This window comes from Seriola aureovittata, chromosome 4 (assembly GCF_021018895.1).
Source record: "Seriola aureovittata isolate HTS-2021-v1 ecotype China chromosome 4, ASM2101889v1, whole genome shotgun sequence".
Taxonomy (NCBI): domain Eukaryota; kingdom Metazoa; phylum Chordata; class Actinopteri; order Carangiformes; family Carangidae; genus Seriola; species Seriola aureovittata.
Window position 1 is genome coordinate 6,175,442 of NC_079367.1, and position 23,313 is coordinate 6,198,754.

Here is a 23,313-nt window from a genome sequence, read left to right on the forward strand (position 1 = left end):
ATTAATTTTCTGATCGATTAAAGCAGCTAATCCTTCAATAGTAACTGAATCAATACCCTCAATTTTGAGAAATATATAACTTATATCTATTTTTGACCTGTGCGATCTTCAGCCTGGCTGAGCCTCGGTGATATCATGAGTCCCGACAGCTTTTGTGTTTCCACTTTTCATCTCGCTCTCAGATCAGTATTAACACCATTGTGCTCCACGTTCTATAAACCAGCAGCTCGGTTTTTTAACTCAGCACTTCAAACACCCCATTGGCTCCCTTCTAAGTTCACCAAGGCCAAAGCGCCCACTTTTTGTGTTACACTTAATTAATTCCCCCTCAGCATTGGGGGAAGTTTTGTGTGCAACACTGTATTAGTTCCCCCTCGCAAGCAACAATAAAATACAAGAGAATCCGAATAGCTCAGGGCCCCTCATGTGAAACTGATCCTCTCTCCCCCTTCGGCGATTTTCTCCTCGCAACACCAATAGCAGTGGGAGTCAACTTAACATGCATTAGGAGCAAATTGGTAAAGAAACATTCAAGCATGAGGTAGGCAATAAGTAAAATATTTTCAAAGGGGGAGTGAGAGGAATGGAGACATTGCCTTAAGCCTCTGCTGCAATTTTGCACTGGTAGATTGCTAGCTCTTAATCAACCTGTGTGTGAGTTCAGAGTTTTAAGAGGAATGAAGGACGCACACATCCCCGCACAAAAAAACAGATCAGGGAAAACTGATTCTCGAAGCTGTTACTTCATCACAGACTACAAAAACCCGCAAGTGACAAAAAAAAAAAAAAACCTCTGCGGCTTTGCAGGCCACGGAGCGAATAACCAACACACAACATTTTATACGACTAGTGGGATTGCAGGAGTTTTTGTGTTTTAGACGGTGGGGAAGGAATTCGGGGTGTGGAGTGTGGGGCTTTGGAGTTTTGGACAGGATGGCTGAAAAACAAGAGATGAGGCCTTTTGTAGCCTCCCCCTCCAGTTCCTGCATGGAGGAGGGCTGCGAGGAATGCTTTCTCGCTCCCCCTGCGACTTTAGCAGCATGCACGTTCCTCAGCATTTCACAGGGATTTGGGCCCTGGGAAAGCTGAGGCGGCCGGGAAAATCCTTAATCACTTTGGAATTACCTATCGGTTATGACTGCTACCAGGGTTTCCAGAACTTTTCAAAGGAAGCGACAGAGTGGCACCTCTGAAGTCTCGGGAGTCTGGTCGTGATAAAATCCTGATTTTTTTTTTTTAGTTTTTTTTAGATGCTTCGCGGAGAACTCGAGCGGGCTCATTTGTCTCGGTCCGCTCGGTCGGATTGCTACATCGCTTTATGTTAAGATACAAGGAGATAAGACGATGGAATGTAACGATAACGACGTCTGTGGGGAAGCTCGGTCAGTTCAGGGCGATACGATGATCCCATGAAAGTAAACGCTCGTCGCGCAGCTGACGTGTGAAGCAGGAGGTGATAGAAAAATGGCTACCAGCGTTTATAAAACGTCAGACTTGCACATTTTTCACTTCAAACTCCTACTTCGCCCCAACAAACACACTTTTTTTTTTTGCGCTTCGGCACACCACCCTCCTTAAACAAGCACCACCTTCTCCTCCCTCTTCTCTCTCTCTCATTCTCCCTCCTCCTCACCCTCTCTCTCTCTCTCTCGCAGCCTCTCTTTGTCTCCCTTCTCCCCATCTCTCTCTTTTCCACCCATATTTCTCTCTCTGACTCTCGGCTCTTTGTTGCTCCACAGAGCTGAGGTCTTTGCCGGCGATTTCCACGCTCCATCTGTGGAATCCGTCATGGCTCCCTCGGCCCTTCACAGTGGAGGGCTGTCACCTGCCCCATGGGGGAGCTGAGAAGGGAGGGAGGGGAGGTGGGGGCATAAAGAGGCTCCGCAGAGGGCTTGGGGGGGGGGTAGGGATAGATGGGGGCACAGCCGGGGGGCATTCTACCCCCTCCCAAAAAAAAAAAAAAAAAACACCCCCTTCCTCCAGAGGGAACTGTAAGAGCACCTGAGGGGGTGGGAAAGGCAGTGCAGAGGGGCAACAGGGGCTGTTGTTGTGGATGTAAATGTACCCGAGGGGATAGTCTGTCTGGGCATCTGTGTTGGTTTTCGTTGTTGTTGTTGTTGGTAGAGGCGTACGACATCCACGGTTTGTGCGCCCTTTATGCGCGGACACTAGTTAAGGTGGAAGGACGTACGTGCGTCCTCTCTCCTTACTTCCTCTAAAAGATTTAAAAGTTTGAACAGTAACACTTTGAACACTTTCACACGAAAGTGAACACAAACCTCACTTTCTAATAAAAAACGATTTCCCATTCGTTCTCGCCACAGGAAGCCGATAAATGATCAGTGTCCAGTTTCAATGATAATATATATGTAGACATCAGATCTGGATGAAAATCTATTAAACGTTAAACTGCTAATAAATACAGTATAACTTTAGTTTATGGCAAAATTCAAATAAAGAAATGACGAGCAACATGCTACATGTAAGCTATCCGCTAAAAGTAACTTTCACTGTGACTCTCAGGTGGTAAATGCAGCTCCTGATGGATAACAGTTTGTCTGACATCCTGACAGTTCATCTGACAGTCAGCAATTAGGGAACTGCAGGAACTTGCTGTTTGTGTGTGTGTGTGTTTGTTTGTTAAGGACGCAGCAAAGCTTGGATTTCTGTAACTTAAAAAACTTTTCATTCGATTAAGCATCAACTGGATGCTTTAGATTCTACAATATTATTCCTTTCAATTTAAAGTGGCAGGTGATGAAGATTCATGGGATTGGCGTCTGGGGTGTTTTGGTGGCAGCTACCCAGTCACCCCTGGAGCTCACTACTCCTCACAGCTTCACTGTAGAGCTAATAAACACATAAAAACACACACACACACCCAAAGCCTGCAGTCCTCCAAGCACATGACCTTCTACACACATGTACACGGCGCTGGGTTTCCCCGATTCTACATTTTAAAGCCCTGAGGCGCCTCCAGTTTAACATCTATCAACCTGCTCACATGCCCCTAAGTGTGGTGAAGCACACACACACACACACACACACACACACACACACACACACACACACACAAACACACACGTTGAAATATAATGAAATATGATGCCAAATCAGCATCAGGATATATTAGCTCTCTCACTGACACAGAGAGGAGGAGAGGGAAGAGTAGATGGAGAGATGAGGGTGAAACCTTTCCCCCTTGCTTCCCGGATTTTTTCCAGCCTTGTAAACCTGTGGTTTCAGAGTGCCCTGTTTGCCGTCATCGCCTCGCTATCCCTAAGATCTGATCACATCGATTTGGCACCGTCAAATAGCCTTAGCCAATCAAATTATCCACTCTAACCCTCATATCGCTCCCTGCCTGTATACATATGCTATATCTTAAAATGCTGTATTTATAGCCCCTGTAAACACTTGACTACTCTCTGTATACTTTTGCTCCACCTCAGCTTAGAGGAGCGGGGGGTTGCAGACGTGGTCCTGGCTCTTGTCAGTTCATCGAAATATGAGAAAATATGAGCCTTAAAAGGGTAAAATTATCTGAGCAGGAGAAGGCCTGGAAAAGCAGCCTCCGCAAGATCGCCCGGGAGCCGAGGAGCATTAAGCTGCAAAATAAGAGACGAGCAGTTGGAGGGGGTGGGTGGAAGGGGTTAGAGGAGAAAGGAAAACTGTTTAATTTAACCAAACTGAAGCCCTGAGAGGCACACAGTGCACGGGACTGCAAGCCAAAACAACCTCTCCGGAGCCAAGAAAGCCCAAAATGGCTCCCGCCGTGCAACGCCATCCCAGGAAAGAGAAAAACGAGGAGAGGGATTCAGCTGAAACAGACTGTTGGAAAGACTTCAGCATTGCAGATTTTTGGAGGAGGGGTGGGTGGGTGGGGGGGGTGGGGGGGGTCGGGTGTTGGGATGGGGACACAAAAGCTTAAATATGTCCACTGAGACATGAGACAGTACGCATTGAGCATGTATGCATGTGTGCGTGAGAGCCGGAGAGAGTGAGAGAAAGGGGATGTGACAAAACTTGGATTTTGGGACATGGGGGAATTGACTGACCATATGTGGACTATTTACACCCCTCTTCGGACATCCCAGTAACTCTTCTGAAGCTTTGGTTAATAGTGAGGGTAAATTGAGGCTCTGACACATTGCCCCCCTCCCTCCCCTCCCCTTTCTCTCCACCTACCCCTCTCAAAAAACACAAAACAAAAGGCAGAGGAGACAAACGCAGCATTTATTTGGGCGGGCCGACCATGCTGCTCCTATTCAGGAGCCGGGGGACTAAGTGACTGGCCGACTGCATTAAACAGTATATAGAAGTCAAGGCAGGCAGATGCTGGGCCGAATAATGGCTTTACTGACAGCTTATGGACCCATCTGCGACTCTTTCTGGTGGGTTAAGAAAAAGATGGTGTGTGTGTGTGAGTGTATGTGGATTTGTGTGTGTGTGTGTGTGTGTGTGTGTGTGTGTGTGTGTGTGTGTGTGTGTGAGTGAGTGTGTGTGAGTGTGTGTGAGGGAGGGAGGGGACAGAGGGTGAACCCACTTGACTTGCTAAGGAGGAGTTTCAACCTTCACAGCTGCCCTGTATATGAGAGTGTGCCAGAGCTGTACTTGTGTGTGTGTGTGTGTGTGTGTGTGTGTGTGTGTGTGTGTGTGTGTGTGTGTGTGTGTGTGTGTGTGTGTCTGCATGTCTGTGAAAATACAAAAAAATTATGTACGTCGCCACACAAGAGCAAACTGTCATTAATCACAGCCTTGTTACGGTGCAAAACACAAAAAAGACCTGACAAGAAGTACGAAGGCGTCCGGCGCAGTCGGCGGAGAACCATGAGAGTTGTTGGGGATGTCGGGGGCAAAGCAGGAAATGATTACCTGTCATTTGTAGCTAAATGTGTTTCTAATCCTGTTTCCTGTGTAGCGCTGAGGGAGAGTGAGCCTCCGCAGCCCTGTGACCCTCCACTTCTTCTCTGTCTTTTAACTCACAGCTCCAGTCAGTGGGGGAACTGGTTGAGATCCAACAAGGTGAGCTGTGAGCAGGTTCACTGTCGCTCTCAGTTTTTTTTTTTGCTGACAGGGAGGAAGTCTGACAGCTTCATCTTCTTCACCCCACTGTCAGGCTGCTGCTACTGACTGCCGCAGCTATTAATCTCCCACATGAACTGATGTGAATTTCTTTTAAGAAGCAGAAACTACAGTATCCGTCTGTGAAGTACTTTCTCCTTAATGTTAATAATAATGATAATAAACTTTATTTATATAGCCCCCTTCCATAACATAAAATGCAGCTCAATGAAGTTGATTAAAACAAAACAAATAATTAAAAATAGCAATAACAGACTATAAATCAATAATAACCTGAAAAAATTAAGATATATAAGAACCCAGAGGGATAAAAGAGCAGATACTGGTAGTAAAAACAAGTGCTCGTAGTAGAAGCTATTGTAAGATACAAAAATAATGAAGCAATATAAAAGAAATCTGAAATAAAGGTGTAATAAATTAAAAGCAGGACCATAAAAATAAGATTTGAGCCGCTTCTTGAACATATTAACAGCGGTTGGTTGTCTAATATGTGGTGGGAGTATGATCCAAACTTTTTGCCAGCGTTAAGTGACCTAAGCGAACGGATTGGATCACACTCTGGCAATCTGAAAAGATATGAAGACGCTTAGCTGTTTTTGGCTTTAAAAACGATTGAATTTTAATTTTAAAATCTATCAGGTATGTTACAGGTAGCCAGTGCAATAACACTGGTGTAATTTGTTCTCTTTTCCTAGTCTTGGTTAAGACTCTTGCTGCAGAATCTCTGCTGTCGATCATTGTTTGTTTTTGTTTTTTTGGTAAACCAGTGCGGAGCGCATTACAGTAATCTGAGCGTGAAAATACAACAGCATGAGTCAGTTTATTAGCATCTTCTGAGGAAAGCCAAGGTCTGACTTTTAAATGATAAAAACCCGTCATGTTGCTGATGTGACTAACAAAGTTGAGTTCAGAGTGAAGGATAACACCCAGGTTTTTTGTTTTTTTTAATCTGTAGAGCCAGATTTCCAAACCTGATTAAAATTACCTCCCTCTGTGCATCTGTACCAATTATAAGAACTTCTGTTTTGTCTTTGTTTAATATTTAATAATGAAGTTATTCTCAAACAAAGTAAGTAATTGAAAAGTAAGGAATCGGATCCGTTGCATTTTAATTTAAGATTTTTCTTTCCATTAAAAATGCAAGTTTAACAAGCTCTATTGAGACCTTTAGAATAGCAGTAATGTAATGTATAATGCTGCATTCATGTTACATGGGTGAGGGCAGATCTGAGTTTCCAACTTTCTACCTCAGCTTTCAGATGGTAAATATGAATGAGGAACTCCTGGTTTGGCAGTGAATCCCTATTTGAACAAGGAAATACCTGTAATCAGGTTTTACAGAGTCGTACATTCATTCATTCAAAAAAAAAGAAAGAAAAAAAAACTGAACAAAATTAATTTTCATCGCACAGTGTATTGTGTAGCTCACGTTGTAACGCTTGAAGACCAAAACGGGAATCTGTTAGAAACCACACGATTGTACTCCTGCGTGATACCTTCAGGTTAGAGAGTGTGCAGATTACAAAAGATATTCCCACATGACTACAGCGTAAACACACATTTTAAGCCTCTTTCCTGATGCGACACAAAAGCTTCTGGTCTAATTAGTTAACAAAGCTCTAAAAGAAAGTCAAGCTTCATCAGTCAGCTGATTGACAGCTGCCTGTCCGCCCCCCCCCCTCTCCCCGTCAGCAGCGTAGATGCTGCGTTTACTGGCCTCCGGCTGGCCTCCGCAAACTTTGACACTCGACCCTAACCCCAGTGCTCAGACAATGACGAACACAGACATTAAAACCTATCATGCTCCCAAACACTCGGACAAATATATGAGAGGAAAACACACTCACACTCACTCACACTCACGGACAATTCTTCCTTACTTTCTCAGAAACGCACACAAACACACTCATGCACATTAAAAAACAACCTCTCCCCCCCCTCTCCCCCCCCCCCCCAGCTGTTGTGCCTATAGTGCATACTTGCAGCAGATAAAGAGGGGCCTTATTCTAAGGCGAGCCATTCTACTTGACCTTCGCTGGGCCTTTTCACTCTTTCACTCCCTTCAAACCGTCTTTGGGGCTCGCTCACTCCCAGCTCAATGTGACTAGTCCATCACGGGTGAAGGCTGGGGCGCTACCGCGGGTCTTGAAGGGGGAATACCCCAAATACCCCCTGCCCCCTCCACCATACACACACACACACACACACACACACACACACACACAGACAGACAAGCCCCCCTCCCTCTCAGAAATCACCCTGACTTCAAAGTTGGTGTGCATTCATTAATTGCCCTTTGAATTGATATCAGAGGGTCACAATAAGAGTGTGAAAGGAAAAAGAGGCTTTAATGAAGCATAGAGCAGCCATTCATTTGCAGATAACTATGTTTTCATGCTTGAATAGTCATCATGCATGGGCTTATTAGAAAAAACTCACGAGAGAGGGAGGAGTGCGGGACGAGGGGCGAGGGGACAGAGAGACAGAGAGAGCCCCAGGGTAGAGGAGAGTGATTTGGTGCTCACCACTTGGCCCTCGTGTCCCCCTTTGCCCTTGTGCCCAGAGACTCACTGAGCGATACATTCATTCTTTCAACGGACAGACAGAGCCCTCTTGCTTAGGCCAGTAATAGCCAATAGCTATTATAGGATCCATCGAGAGCTTATTGGTTCTGTCTTTGTCAGATCTAATGAGACAGAAGCTATTGGGGGGCTGCAGCTAACAGTTATTTTCATTATCAGTCTGTCTGCTGATTATTTTCGTGATTATTCACGTCATTGTTCGGCCTACAACAAGCAAAACCCAAAGATTTAGACGTATAAAAGCACCAGATCCTAAAGATTATTAATCCATTACTAATATTCCCTGTTTTTCCTTCGATCAACCAATTGATTAAATGCGATATAAAGTAAAGAAAGCAAGGCAAAACAATTGAGCTTCTTTTCAGCATGCAAAAACATGTAATGATGGGCAACTGGAAATTATGCGAAATGTCAGTTTCAAATATTTTTTTCTTGGAAAAAACGGTTTTCACAGTTTCACAGATAAAAGACGAAGTACAAAAGTTAATGTGAAAAGTCAGTCTCAGCTCAAAAGCCTCTGCAAACAACCATCATCCCACTAAACACACTGCACCTCCTGTGCTCTCCGGCCATTCTCTGCCTCCCCTCGCTTCTTCCTCTCACTCCTCCGCCCTCAATCCTCTCTCTTCCTCCTCCTCCTCCTCCTCCTCTTCCTCCGCCACTCCTGGCACCGATCCAGTGTGTGCCCACATATTACATTTGCAGCACGCCATCCTTCACCCCGAGTGGCAGAGAAGCCTCAAGTTCTTCATTCACTCGCATTATTTACACAAACAAAGTCCTGCTCCGTTTCTGTGACAAAGCCAACTAAATCTTTATGGCTCTTTCATGTATTGTCTGCTCACGGTTCCCTTTTGTCCCCCGGCCATTGGCCCGGGCCCTGGATACAATGAGCCCCGGAGAATGGAGGCAGATTGAAGGAATGCACCTCAATAAACCTAATTATGACATGATGACTGCGCTCACCATGGTAGGGGTTTTTCAAAGATCCCGGGCTTATTCAATTAGCCCTTTCCAGGATCCCCTTTCACCAAATAAAGTTATCCCTTTGACTGTTTGTATTGCAGAGTGGAATGTGTGTGTGTGTGCGTGTGTGTGTGTGTGTGTGTGTGTGTGTGTGTGTGTGTGTGTGTGTCTGCGCGCGCACACGTGGCTGGCCTAAATGGAAATGTATCGGCCCTCAACAAGGCTCCTCTGTATTATCTGGTTAATTTCACCTAACGAAGTATGGACTCTAAAAGATATACTGTGAAAATGTGAGGCAGGAGGGAGGGAGAGAGGGAGGCAGGGAGGCAGGGACACCGTGACTGTTTTAATCATTAACTTTGTCTCCAGGGTTAATTACTATGACGCTGGGAGTTTGGTACGGCCCAGCAACGGGCCTAGAGGGCCAACTTCACTGCCAAATATATAAATATTTCACAGAAAGTGGAGAGGGGTGGGGATTTTTGAGTATGGATTTCTTTTTGTTTTAACTTATATTTACTTATTGCGCTGGGATTTGGGAGAGAATGTGGTTTAATTTACATGTCAAAAAATAAGCCTTGCATTATTACTTAAGTCATTCAATATTCAATTAACTGGACAACAGTCTCGTTCACATGACTTTTTAAAAATCCCATGAACTCTCACTGTTGACCACATAACTGCAAACCTTAATGCTCTAAAGCCACCGTTCAAAAAAAAGCTGTGACTAATCAGAAAAGTCAGCAACAGGTAATAAAAAACAGGGCTGAAACTTTGGTTTGCAATATTGTATTATTCATCTGATAACGTATCAAATGTGCTGGTGTTGTTTTGATAGTTTGGTGTTAATTCATTTGCTGACAGGATCTATCAACTGGAGATATCTTGTATTGAAAAGTTACAGCAAGTAATGCCTTGTTCCAGAGCAGACACCTTCACAACTATAAAGATAAAGGTGTAAAATATTATATATGCTCTTTTTTTTTAATAGGCGGGACATGCTGGAAATGTATCATAATATATTTCTAATCAACACGCAGAAGGTTAATAATAAACTTAATTAGAAACTTTGCGGAATTGGACTGACTTTCCTTTGTGCGCTCCGGAGGATGCGGCCCAGATATTAAACGAGCTGTGCGCCGCAGGCTGAGAGAAACAGAGAGGAAGAATAGGAAACAGAGGGAGAGGGGCGGTGTTGCTCTCCAGATGAAAGTGAGATGAAATAAAAGAGTCGATTTAATCTGCTTGAAGAGATTTGGGGAGCAAGTGGTGGAGGAGGAGGAGCAGGGGAGGGGGGGATGAGTTTTCGGAGTTGTGCGCAGCGCAGGACGGGTGGCCGGGGCCCCCATTGTGAAGCTGCGCTCCGGGCCAGACCGGGGCTCTCCGGGGAGAACATTGGTCCCCATTCACCAAAAACACTCTTTAATACACTCCCTCCGTCATTAAATGTGACATAGCACAATATCGACATCATTTAGAAGACATTATTAATGTTCGAGGGGGCAAGGCCGCGGGACTCATCAAAGAATCAATAATGGAGCGTGAGTTACAGGCTGGAGATGGCACTGTGTTATTACCGCCATCCTTCAAGCCGGAAAAGGCCACTTACAGTTTTGTTGACCAATTACAGTCGGAATATTATGACAAACACGGCCATTAAACTTCATCAAATGCTGCTCAATCGGACAATGTTGCTTTTTCCATTTTAAAGCAGTAAAAGGAGAGAAAGAAAATGACCTCCAGTTTACTGACGTCAGAAGAACCAACTCAGTATGTATAACTCTTTTTATATCACATATTATTATTTAAATTATAGCTTATGTTGGCAACCTTAAAACTTTCTTATTGACTTGTCACTTTTATGTTTTTTTGGGACTTTCCCTTCCTCACAAACATGTGTGGGCACTCTTGAACCATGCGCATATTTGTAACTTTTACGCATCTTAAAGCGAGGTTGAGCGTTTCATGCACATTTTTTCTGCGCGTACACATACGCGGGGGGCGAGCACGCATCCTTGGGCAATACGTGAGTGGATTTCAGAGGCCTCCATTGTCATTCTGAATGGCAGTCGCGTTCTTTGGCCGACCCCAAAAGGAAACATTTTGTAGGTGAAAACGGCCATTTTCTCTCGGTGAACGGTGCCGGAGCGCTCCCTGAATAATTCATCCTTCATTGCGGCCTCATAATGTGTTTTGTCGGGCTTTTCTGTGGAGAAGCCTCTACCTCTCCCCTTCTCTTTTCTCCGGGCTGAATTATAAACAGGCCTGCCTTCTTCTTCTTCTTCTTCTTCTTCTTCTTCTTCTTCTATCAGCGGCGGCCCAAAGCTGTTTCCAAGCTGGCCCTTTTGTCCGCGCGCAGCCCAAGCGTGAGCCCCAAATAGACTCTCGCGCCTTTGTCTCCCAAGTTCATCCTTGAGCGTCCCGTTGTGCGCGCGAGGCGTGTCTTTGTGAGGAGATGGAAACCGTTGAACAAATGTTTGATCAACTCATCTGGGGGACATTTTGTCTCCTCAGATCGGTCCTTTATCTCCCCTCCCACTATTTTACTGATGCGGAGACGAAGAGAGTTCCTACAGGGACATGATGGGGCATGATGGGACACATGTTGACATCTAGCTGCTTAAAGTGTTTTTTAAAAAAAAAAGGGGGGGGGGGCTGGAAAACTCATTTGATGCTTTGGTGGACGCATAGTGCTATCTTATTAATTGACTATCTTATTAAGTGTGGGCAATAATACATTTACATTAGTTATAGTTTTAAAGTTAGACTGAGCATCCAGGAATTAGCCTTGCCCCATTCAATTTAACTGAACTAGACTTAAAAGTATAATAAACTATTTCTCGAGCGAGAAGAAAAAACATTTAAATTAATTTCATCCAGTAAAAAAAAAAAAAAAATAAATAAATAAAGGAGATGACATGCACATTATCAGCACAGTTTGGTTTCTGGCGTCAAACTCACCGGTGACGCGACTGTTGTTACTCAGGTTATTTGGAAAGTATAGCAGCAGAATGAAACGAGTAAGTTGAGCGTGACTGACGTTCAAAATGGGTCTAATTAGGTTTAATGTATCTGCAGAGCAATGAGCCCGAAACCGCTCACAAATCTCCAATTATAGGCTCCTGTCTGTGAAACTGTCCATTGAAGGGAAATGAAGAAAATATGTTTTAATTTTCTGGCCTGTGACTCTTAATTCATAAAGCTTTCACCAGAAAGTTTGCGTTGGCCCTACACTGTAAAATATCAATCTGTATAACAGAGAATATATTTTTTAAAATATTTTATATATGAATACACTTATTTCAAATCTAAAAAACTTGATTCGTCCCTGTTTTAAAAACAAACTAAACTGCATTGAAAACAACTTATCTAAGCAGTTTTTAATTTTCACTTGTTTCATAAACGTGAGACTGAACAGCTTGTACAGGTGGTCACTTTTTACAGTGGACATCACCGCCTGAAACACTAATAAAAATTGATTTGTTGCATAAAATAATGATCAAACTATAAACAAACACCCAAAGAGTGACGTGAACTATGTTTTCACGGCCTCAGTTATTTAGGCTTTACACTTAAATATGGCGGATGAATTTTTAATGGTGTGGACGAACTTGTATTTTTAATATGGCTTTTAAAATACGTGCATCATTTTTTTGCAGACTTGCTGTAACATGGCTATTCAACCAAACTGCTTTTAAACCACTGCTGAACACACACACACACACACCCATACCCACACCCACACACAAACACACACACACACACTCTACCCTTTCCCGCACAGAGCCATCACCTGCTGCTTGATTTACGGTATGGCCTCATGGGAAAAGCATTAGCAGGAGAGATATGGTCGATAAAGAATTCCTCACAAAGGACGACACACACACACACACACACTCTCTCTCTCTCCCCATCACACCCCCACACACCCCCCCACCCCCATCCAACAACTTTACAGCATGCTAAAACTTCACGTGCAGGCTCCTTCTAAGACTGAATAAAACCATTCTGCTTTAATCTCTGCTCAAAAGCGATCAACAGGTTGGAGGTGTGGATACCTACTAGTGTTTCAAAGCTTTTCCTCCATAATTTAATTCTCTGGAAATGACACAGACCGCAGATTATAAACAGATAAATGGTCTGTTTAGTCTCCACTCTCACTGTACTAATACTTCCAGCAGATACAGCTTAAATAGACAGTTTAGCAGCTGAACACTAAATAAAAAAATACCTGATGAAGCCCGACTCCGCTGGGCTCTAATGTGTGTGTGTCACTGATGTGAAAAAAAGATAAACTCCAGCTAACGTTAACATGCAGCCAACTTCTTGTGTGCAGCAACCAAAGAAACTTGGATAGTTCACTCACATCTGTCTCCCAGGATGCCCTCGATGCTGTGTTTGGCCCTGCGCTCGTTGTCCTCCAACTCCTTCTTCTCGATTTCATCTTCATCCTCCTCTTCGTCGCCTTTTCCCCCGAACTTACTCCGCATGATGCGACTGATGGAGCTCACTGTAAAAGTAAAAGTCAAAAACTACAAATGAGTTTTATTTTTTTTTTATTATATAAATATTTATATATAGGCTATATATATATTTATATATATATAATATATATAAAAACTGATATAGAAAAAGTATTAATTGGCTCTAAACTAGTAGAAAATAAAGAGCATTAAAAATTAGAAATAGTAAATTTGTTGAGAAAGTTTTTATTACTTTATTTTTTAATATGATAACCTGTTTTGGTCTAAGTTAATTAAGTTAATAATAATAATAATAATAATAATAATAATAATAATAATAATAATAATAATAATAATAATGTACATTTTGATTCATTTCTGCCCTTTTTTACCTGAAGGCACGTTGTTGCGGTCACATATCCCATCCTTCAGTAATTTATCCCGAATCTCCCAGCTAAACATACCCGGGTTTTCCCGCTTGTATTCTTCAATTCTCTTCTCTACGTCCGGCGTTGTTCCCTGCTACAAAGGTCAGAAAAGTTGCAGTGTTTATTCACTTCGTTGTGGCCCCTGGGGCACAATGCATACAGAGCCTATTATAACTTGAAAATCAACAGGTTACTATTGTGTTTGATTCACTACATGGAAAAGATTAATCCTAAAATCTGCAAGTAGAATATTGGTTATAATGGTTTTATAGGTTTAAGTCTTCATCACCCCTCTGCTCTCTTGGTCCCTACCTTGGGTTTGCTGCCTCCGATGGCCCCGGGTCTGATGGAGCCCGTCTCCTGGTACCGGCACAAGATTTTGGACACGCAGCCGTGGGAGACCCGGAGCTGTCGGGAGATGACGCACGGCCTGATGCCATGGTGGGCCATCTCCACGATCTTATGTCGGATGTGGTTAGGCAAAGGTCTCCCGTTTATGAAAACTCCTCCGAGCTGGTTCACTCGGCCTTGACCCAACGGGGTAGACACTACATTTAATCAAAATATGAGAGGGACCTGTCACCAGAGTTATACAGGCTACACAACACCACGAGAAGTAAAGCTTGAGCTGAATATACTAATAAAAACATATGAAGTTTAATTTTTCTGCAACAAAAATAGCTGACAATAAATATTTTGTTTTATTAAAACAGTAAGCAATAGGCTACCTCACTTTACCTCACATAATTAGCCTACTTAAATATTTAAATTATTTATGAAAATACAAAATATATTATTACATACAGGCTGCAAACAGGTTCACTAAAAGTTGCTAAAATTATACAAAAATTATTGGGAAAAAAACAGTAAAATTAGTCACCAAAGCAGGGATAAAAAATAATGAGTAAATTACTAAATATGTCAGTTCAGCTACCAGAAAGGGGAGATGTAATTGTTTACAACTGTAAAAGTTTGCATTTCTAAGCTGATGGTTTTGTATAATACTGAATGAAAGGTCTATGTGTGTGTGTATAAAAGCAGCAGTGACTTTTTACTAACTAGCATTAAAAGCCTAAAATCCTCTGTCAACATCCAGGGTAGCATTGCTTCGGCAATGTGATGCTTTACCTTCCAGTGGGAAGCCACTGCGGGGGTAGTTCTGAGCCAGCGTGGGTCGCATCATCCTGGGTATTGACCCCGCCAACGCAGTCATACCTCCACCACCCCAGTGACTGCTGATATCTCCTCCTCTAACGGGGTGGGGGGGAGGCTGCTGCTCCAACACCGGGTCTGCAGCAGGAGGACGCCGTTAAAAACAAAAATAAAAACCTCCGTGTCGCCTGTGGAGAAGCTTCCTGGAGGGTTAGCCTCTGTTAGCCTCGGTTATAGGGTTAGCCGCAGCCGGGCTACAGCCAAGCACCAGCGTCCCGGGACGGCCACAACCCCTCCGAGTAGTCAAATTTGACGACAAAAAAAAAAGAAGAAAATAAGATTTCTGGACGTTCAGAAGTGTTAGTGTCTCAGTCTCCTCGGGTTTATAAGCCAGAATTTGAGCTGTTGGAAGTGTGGTTGCCAGGGCGGTTGTAGCTAGGTCGAAAATAATGTTGTTGTTGTTTGTTGACACCGGTTCAAAGTGAGTGGAGACCGTCAAAAGTAGCGGAGCTCTTCTCTCTCCCCCCCGTCAGCGCTCCCGGCTGTGATTGGTCGAGCGCGCACACCCGGCACGCAGCGGGGCGCGGTGATTGGCCGAGGCGGAAAACTTTCCTCCAATCAGGGACGCTGTCACAGTTCTGGTCGGACAGGGGCAGGGGCGTCAGTTCACAGAACCCAGAGTTACGGCGGAGTCGCTGCGAGTGACTGTTAAACCACCAAAACGTCCCAAAATCCGTTTATGTGTCGAATGAACTGAGGGAAAAAGTTAAATAAATGATGGATCGGGAGGCGTAATTATTTAGTTAATGTGATAAATTAATAGTAGGTCACCAAAATATTTTGCACAGAAGCACATAGTGGTTAAGGTGTGAGCTTTTTCACGTAAATTGCTGTCAATTAATCATCTTTTATTTCTATTTTTTAAATTAATACACCAAAGAATTATGGAAAGTAGTTTATATAGACTGTTGGTGTGGATTGACAACAGAAACTAAACTTTGTAATGCAATCCACTGCAGCAGATGATAAAAATATATATGTGATTAAGTTGGGCAAAATATTAGAAACACTTTATAGTCCAATACAGAACCAGCACCAAAATAAAAAGCCTATAACAGAGTCTCAGTTCCAACAAAAGCTGAACATTTACAGTAAACTGTAATTATTGCTGGGCTGTTATATTGCATTGCATTAGCATTATTTTTGTTGCTTTTTATTTTACTTCACTTGACAAATGACACCAAAACTTCCAGCCATGTTTTTTTTCTTGAGGTGACTTACCTCAGCTTTGCATACCATCATTTAAACCAAGATAAGAATAAATAAATCTAGACTTTGACCTTACTCAGTTATGTGGTGCAGTAGTGTATAGTTTACTTTCTCATAAGGCAGAGACCAAAGTGGGTGACTTATTCCTGATAAAACAAAAATACATCCATCACTGTGATTCATTTAGTCACTAATCTGTGCGTAACATAATCTCCAAACTGTGAAATGCGTGCTATCGCCCACGACCCCTAATTTGTTTCCACCCCATGGCCTCGTATATGACACAAATGGTGCTAAAGTGTGTGCACCTCAAGGAATTTATTGTGGTTTTTCAGACTGAGCACCAGCCAGCCGAGAACAGTCTGAAGGGGGACGTGCGCCACAGCAGGATACGACGCCAGGGCGGCCGTAAAGCCAGTCTAGCTCCGTGCCACTGTAGAGAAGAGGGTGTATTTTCATCTCCAAAATATCTAATAATCAACATTGTCACCACCCAATAAAGAGAATAGGAGTGCAGAGAGTTTTTTCTTTTAAAGTCCAGCTACTCTTCTCTCCTTTTAGGCACTGCGTATCGTGGGTCACAGCATCCTTTAGTCCCTAATCAATCACTGAAGCAAAGGTTCCGCTCCTGGGCTTTGAAATCAGACAAAAGCTGTCCATCACCCGAAGAAAAAGACAATTCCGTCCTCACCAGTTGTTATCAAAGTGGATCCTCGGACCGGTGCACGAGAAGAAGAACATTTTTGAAAAAGTTTGTTGAATTAAATTTCCAGCCATGCTTTCCTGAAGGACCTCCTGATTCAAATTTAGTTGTCATTAATTTAATTTCATTCATGATTTTGGAGACATGGCAGAAGAAGGAGCAGCTGCGTCAGCTCATCCTCGTGTCAATCAAGTAGGATTTAACCTCATGTAACCATATGCAATCAAAGTAAGGTATCTATATCCAGACAGCAGCTGAAGCAAACCGGTGCAAATATCTGGATTTATCATCAGATGTGAAATGTGGCCTGAATAGAAAATATTCAGTGGATGTAAAATGTGTTTTTAGTCTCCGAGTTTGTTCTGCGCCTGCAGGGAAACCTTCTTGTGACTCATGCAAAACTAAAGCTGAAAAGCCCCCCCAGCCACCTGACCAGCCCTTTCATCTCTCCCCCTGCTCACCTATGGGCTATACGGAGCAATAACGGTGCCGCGACGGGGGTCACTGTCATTCACCTTAATTTACGCATGGGGAAGAGATATCCCACAGGCTAAGTAGGTTTCAATTAACAATCACCTCTTCTGATGGCTTTTGGGAGAATAAGAAAAACGCACTTCAAATGTTGTCTTTGCGGTCAAAAAACGCGCGCGGACAATAGGTGGACGCTGGGTTTAAAATAAGCAGGGGGACCGGGGGTCTTTCACCTGCTAAGGAGGATGTCATTATCCTCTGGCAGAAGATTATTATCATGCCCACTGGTGAATGAACCCTGCAAGTTGCCATAACACAGCTTCAAAGGGAGGGGAAATGTGAGTTTGTTTTTTAACTGATTTTACATTTGTAATAAACCAGGAAAGGCTTAATTAATATTCTGTTGTGGATAATTATTGGAGCCCTAAATCATCAAATACAGACTTTACAGGCAAATAACAGAATAAATATGTCAACCAGTCTGAGTAAATTAGAGTTATTAGACTATAAAAGCTTTGAGTTATTTGACTTTCTCACATTTGTACTGATTTATTTCGTAAAAGGAAAAAAAAACATCAGTCTTTACGCAGACGAACGTGACGATTGGGGAGTGTCAGTGATCTTACTGAAATTGGATATTACAGCCAAAAAAAAAAAAAAATGGGGTTGGGGGGGGGGGGGGGGGGGGGGGGGGCAAATGGAAAACAGAGAGAGGCATGATGCATACCGCGGCCCTTTCTTTAAAAGCGACACTGAATCTCCGTGTCCAATCCATTACCGGGGGATGAAATTCAAAGTCAGAAATCTCGCTTGATGAGAAATAAATTAGTTGCATCACATGCTCTGCGTGGAGGCCATTCATAAACACATATTTGTCAAATCAATTAGTTTCCAATGCGTAGGGTGGGCTAATAATTAATAGTCCACAGAAATAGGGGTTTAAAATAAGGGTGGATGTGGTCTGTGCTTTATATGTCTACAACATTATAGAAGGACATTTTTTTATTTGTGGACTTGACTGCTATAGGCTACAGTTACTTTTCATCTTTATATTAACTTATTTCAATATTCTGCTAAAGACACTTTATGATATAATTACACTATATTGGAGCAGCCTAATTTTAAACTGTGTTATTGTTATTCCTTCTTAAGTAAAATGTCTCAATACTTCTTCTCCCATGGGCCTTTTGACTAATGTCATTAAAAGAGAAAAAGAAGAGATGAATTCATATTATGACTTACAGTGAGCCTACATTATTGTATTTTTTAAATGATTTAATAGACCAGAGTATGTAGAAACTTTATAGTGCTTAATAGTTTGTATTTTAAAATATTTTTATCAATGCTAAAAACACTTTTTTACACTCTTTTATGTCCATATGGTTTATATTTTTAAATGCTAAATGTGGCCTATTTATAGTGTTAGACTTATATTCACTGTCACGTGACACAATTTAAATGTTTTTCATATAATAAGTTTAATAGTTTACTAAAAATACAAGAAGCAGCATCTGATATGTGATATGTCGAAATAAATATATAAATGTATTAAAAAAACACAAGGAAAAACACAAGTCAACGTCTTATATAAGAGGAGTAATGTAGACTAAATGCTAGGCTATATGTTTTTCTCATGTGAAATACTGTAGTGTTGAATCCAGTGCTGACTGACAATGTTTAAAAAAAAAAAAAAAAAAACAGCTCGTTATACAGAGACCTAAATGTTCAATGAGAGGCATTAAATTCATTGGCTTAGCACCCTCACAATATGTCATCTGATTTTGTTTGTTGTCATGGCTAATTTGTAAACACATATTTGCCTCAAACTATTTTCCAGTAGACTAATCAGTGTAACTGTAGCTAATTGAAAAATACAGCCAAGGCTTCCGTACAATAGGCTTTAGTGTTGTGCTGCCACACTGAACCGACCAATCAGCGAACAGAGACTTATTTACATGGCGCTGAGAATATGAAAGAGAGGTGGGGAGGTGTATATATATATATATATATATATATATATATATGTGTGTGTGTGTGTGTGTGTGTGTGACAACATTCATTTATGGGGCATGGAACCTTTGGTTAATACATGATGTGAAGTATGTAAGTCCTCAATAGTAACCGGTGATTAGTTGGTGAATGGTCAACACTGGGTTTTGTCTAATCGGTTTGTTTATGAGAGGAAAACCTTGTTGCTGAATGGCTTAATTGATAGAAAGTAAAGGGGAGCTTTGTAAGACCACATAAACACATATGACAAATCTCAGTCTGTAATATTAACAGCACATCAGCATCCAGCCCATATTGAAAAATGTATTTACTTTTAATCAAGCTTTAGCCACCAGAAGTTTACATAACTAGACCTACATGAGAAATGCAACCAAGCTGACTGTGGGGTGGGATTTCCCTTTTCTTTTTTTCTTTTTTTTTTTAATAGGATGTAGCATCCTTTGTCTTCCAGTAGGGGGCATATTTGATGCACAGCAGGATGCTAAATGTGTCAGGCTGGACCATATTCAATTTATTACCAGTCATTATGTAGGAGCGAGCATGATAACAAAAAAAAATAAAACACGCAGCCTTGGTAACAGGCATTTCTACCAGCTGTGATGCTAGAGAGATAATAAAAGCGATGGGTATTCATGTTTTTCTTTATTACTGAAATGTGTTTATGTATGTAAAACAGCACATAAAGAACAGTTCTCTGTGCAAATACATTTTGGTACTTCAACAACAACCACAGATTCTCATAAAAACCAACAACGTTTTCTAGGTCCTCTGAAATAAATACAATATGCTTACATTTGTCAAAGGTAATACCCCGTTACTTGTGTCAAATAAGGGGGGAAAGTGCATCGTATAGAAGTTGGGGGGGGGGGGGGGGGCAGGATGATTGAAGCAAGCATGGGGATCAGATTGGAGGTTGGGGATGGGAAGTTAAGAATCACGGTGAATTGTTATATTTTTCTTTCGTCTTTTTCCCCACTGTGCAACGAGGTAGGGATACCATGAGTGTGTGAGTCAGTCTTAAACCGTTCTGCTGCTCAAATCATCTGCGAATTCTTTACGAAATGTTGTCAGGAAGGTCCGGGAAGTGCAATTCATATTTGTCAATACGAGGGTTTTGCACTGCGTTGCAAATAAGGTGTTGTTTTGTTTGTTTTTTTTGCCATATTCAAGACTTCTGATAAATAATTGTATAGATTGTACAAACACACGATTCACCAGCGGTTCACAGTAATATTCATAATAAGAAGTCTACCCACTATAGGCCATTGAGATTGAGCTTTTTTTTGATTGCATTACCTTGTCTGAAGCTAATCCCACTGAAAAGTTAATTCAGTGGATTCGTTTTTTTGACCCACCTTCCCATATAAAGTGAATTATGTTAGTACAGTTCAATAATTGCATTGTGTTAATGAAGGATTTGACTTGTATAAGGTACCGCTGTCTAATCTCTGCCGCAGCAGCGATGGGGCTCTTTGAGTTTCCAGAGGTAATTATGACTCCTGTTGATCTCTGAGGAACCAGAGTCAAGTTTTTCCTCAGGTCTGATCTCACATGTGGCTCTGAAAGAAGCGGTAGCTGAGAGTGGACCTGTTTAAACACTTATACAGACACATATGTCTTTAGCCTTCCTTCAAAGCCAGGTGCAAAAAAAAAAACTACATTTTTTTATAAGTATAAAAAGGTGCTCCACGTTGGAAACCCTGTTTTTCACTACAGATGTGTAAATAATGTGACAGGAGGAGGAAATCCCTGCTGACACCCCAGCTGGGTGCTGTCAGTGGTGGGAGGCCCGTGCATGATTTTGATCATGATTACAGTGAAGTTTTGCTCCATTCAGCAATGAGGTGAGGCACAGGAGTCAGGAGACACGATGTCTCTTCCGTTAAAAAAACAAAAACAAAGTAAAAAACAAAGAAGCTGTGACCTTTCAGTAGCCTAACATGCACAAAAGTAGCCAAAACACAAGTTTAAAATCACAAGCCAGCCTTTTGTATCCCTTTACCTGGAAGAGGTGCAGTATGGAGACAGTGCCATCCTGTTAGATAAGTTAAAGCAGGAGGATTGGGAAGGTGTTCAGGAGAGGCTGATCACACCTATCCAAGTACCGCTCACCACCACCACCTCTCTCTCTCTGTCTCTCTGTCTCTCTCTCTGTGTGGACTATTTACAGTTTGGATTGTGGATGCGCTGTAACAGAACGACACTTCAGAGGCTTTTCACATAGAACATACAAGCCTCCATCAAAAAACCAAAATCCATCTGTCACCGGGGAAACTCAAGAAGTGAAACACCAGCCAGATATCTGTACAATACAATAGTGCTTTGTTGAGATATAAGAGTGAATCATCATGGACAGTTATCATACAGTGAGTGGCATAGTGAGATATGCATATCATCTGGCAGGACAGGGGAGGGGATGGGGGGGGGGGTCAAACCCGGGAAATGAGCACTTCACATTCAGTCATCAAAACCAGCCACATCTCAGACCAACGCCAGGGGGGTCTAAGTCTTCAGTTCACTCCTCCAGATGCCCAGTCAGCTGGGCCTTACTGCAAATTCAAGTGCATAAGTTAAGGAAAAGATTATCGAGGATCATGTCGGCCTATTGCTCCAAACAACTCGAAGGCCTTTGGGTGTTTGCTATACTGATAAAAGGCCATTCTGGACTGGATTTATTCCTAGAAAAGTAAAGGGAGCAGGAGTATCAGTTGTCAGTATTATGTACAGGATCACACACCCCACAGCACAACATCTCCATCAATAGTCTCTGAGCCTATCAGGCGTTTCTCCGGGAGTTACTGGTGGCGGAGGAGCGGCCTGTCTCATGGTCCGGTCTGTATTTGAGCCAGCAGATGAGCCATGTGACGACCACCGAGAACATCGCCAGGATGCTGGCCACCGACAAGCAAATGGGTCCCGCCGGCGAGGGAGGAATGCTGTGACTGTGCACAAAGATCAGGCCCATGAACAGCAACACCAGCATGGACAGAAAGGAGAAGATCACGCAGACGCAGCCGGTGGTCAGAGCGACCCTCTTGCAGCTCTGACAGCTGTCGTAGCGCACCGAGTCCTGGGAGAGGGTCGTGGCCGTGGACACCGTGGTGGACGGGGTCGCCTGGCTGGTGCTGGACGTCCCCGACGCCTCCTCTCGACGGAGGGCGACGAGGGCTGGGTGCAGCGGGGGAGGGTACGGCGGCAAAGCGTCCTGAGGCAGGGGGTCCGAGTCGATGTAGAGCGGAAAATCCTCCGTCACCTTGGTGTTGTTGGGCAGGTTTTGTATCCGATAATCCGGCACCGGAGTCCGGTGGCGACAGACGGGGCAGCTGATGCGCCATGGCCGCTCCTCCCGGAGGTGAAGCGTGTTCAGGCACTCCTCGCAAAACGTGTGCAGGCACTCCAGGATCTTCGGAGCCCGGCGGTCAAGGTCGAAGTAATTGTAGCAGATTTTGCATTCATACTCCTCGTAGGGAAACGCCGAGGAGGCCTCGCCGGGGGGTTCCGCTCCGCTTGATGCCAAATCTACCTCTGCCATGTCATCTTTCGCCATTCACATTCTCCGGTGAACACAAAGGGAGCTGGCGGACAGATGCTGATGACGGTGCACGTCTCTCCTCCTCTCCCCCTCCTCTCCTCCCCGCTCATTGAAACGCCATCATTCCCGCAGATTTTGTTGATGTGTTTTTCATAATCCCCACAGACGGCGTCCTTTATGGGGGAGAGCGCGCGGCCCCGTCTGCTGCTGCTGCTGCTGCTCGGTCTGAAACTGAATCGGGATCCCGTTTAAATATTAAAACGCTCGCATTTCGCGTTAGGCTGTGTGGGAATAGATGATGTAATGGTGGTGACTCCGATGCGAGGGCTCATCCAACCAGAGCATCCCACAAAACAGCGAGAGAGGAGAGAGAGAGAGAGACAGGCGGCGATGTGTCGCCTTAAAGTCCCGTTAGAGGGAGAGAGGGAGGGAGGGAGAGTTGTTGTTTTGTGTGCAGGAAGCAGCTATGACAGCCATGCTCGCTCACAATTACGTACACCATGCCAGAGACAATAGGATGCGCTAATTTGGTCAGCCGGGGGCGTAAAATCACGGTTTCCTGTAACAAAGAGCATCTAAACTCGCACGATGTAGCTACCAACAAAACTTTACAATCTCTCTCTCTCTCTCTCTCTCACACACACACACACAC

The 23,313-nt window shown here is 43.2% G+C and overlaps 2 protein-coding genes across 7 annotated transcripts in view; both read right to left on the reverse strand.

The window, feature by feature from the left end:
• The window catches only part of pax3b (paired box 3b), a 26,124-nt gene extending 10,972 nt beyond the window's left edge, over positions 1-15,152 (reverse strand). For 4 of the 6 annotated variants that reach the window (XM_056374962.1, XM_056374964.1, XM_056374963.1 and 1 more), the window contains exons 1-4: positions 14,653-15,152; positions 13,837-14,072; positions 13,489-13,618; positions 13,000-13,143 (exon numbers count right to left, since the gene is read on the reverse strand). In XM_056374962.1, the coding sequence (XP_056230937.1) occupies positions 13,000-13,143; positions 13,489-13,618; positions 13,837-14,072; positions 14,653-14,737 (595 nt within the window). In that variant the 5' untranslated portion in view covers positions 14,738-15,152. The remainder of the gene's footprint in view (positions 1-12,999; positions 13,144-13,488; positions 13,619-13,836; positions 14,073-14,652) is intronic. The other 2 variants (XM_056374967.1, XM_056374966.1) reach the window with 1 other exon arrangement.
• A 4,604-nt stretch (positions 15,153-19,756) lies between these two features.
• Positions 19,757-23,057, reverse strand: LOC130167516 (E3 ubiquitin-protein ligase rnf152-B). Its single transcript, XM_056373781.1, has one exon. The coding sequence runs from the start codon at positions 22,674-22,676 to the stop codon at positions 21,906-21,908; it is 771 nt and encodes a 256-aa protein (XP_056229756.1). The 5' UTR covers positions 22,677-23,057; the 3' UTR covers positions 19,757-21,905.
• Between the last annotated feature and the right edge of the window lie 256 nt (positions 23,058-23,313).

Excerpts from the sequence above, each read along its gene's own strand:
- LOC130167516 (XM_056373781.1), bottom strand. The coding sequence starts at position 22,676 with ATGGCGAAAGATGACATGGCAGAGGTAGATTTGGCATCAAGCGGAGCG.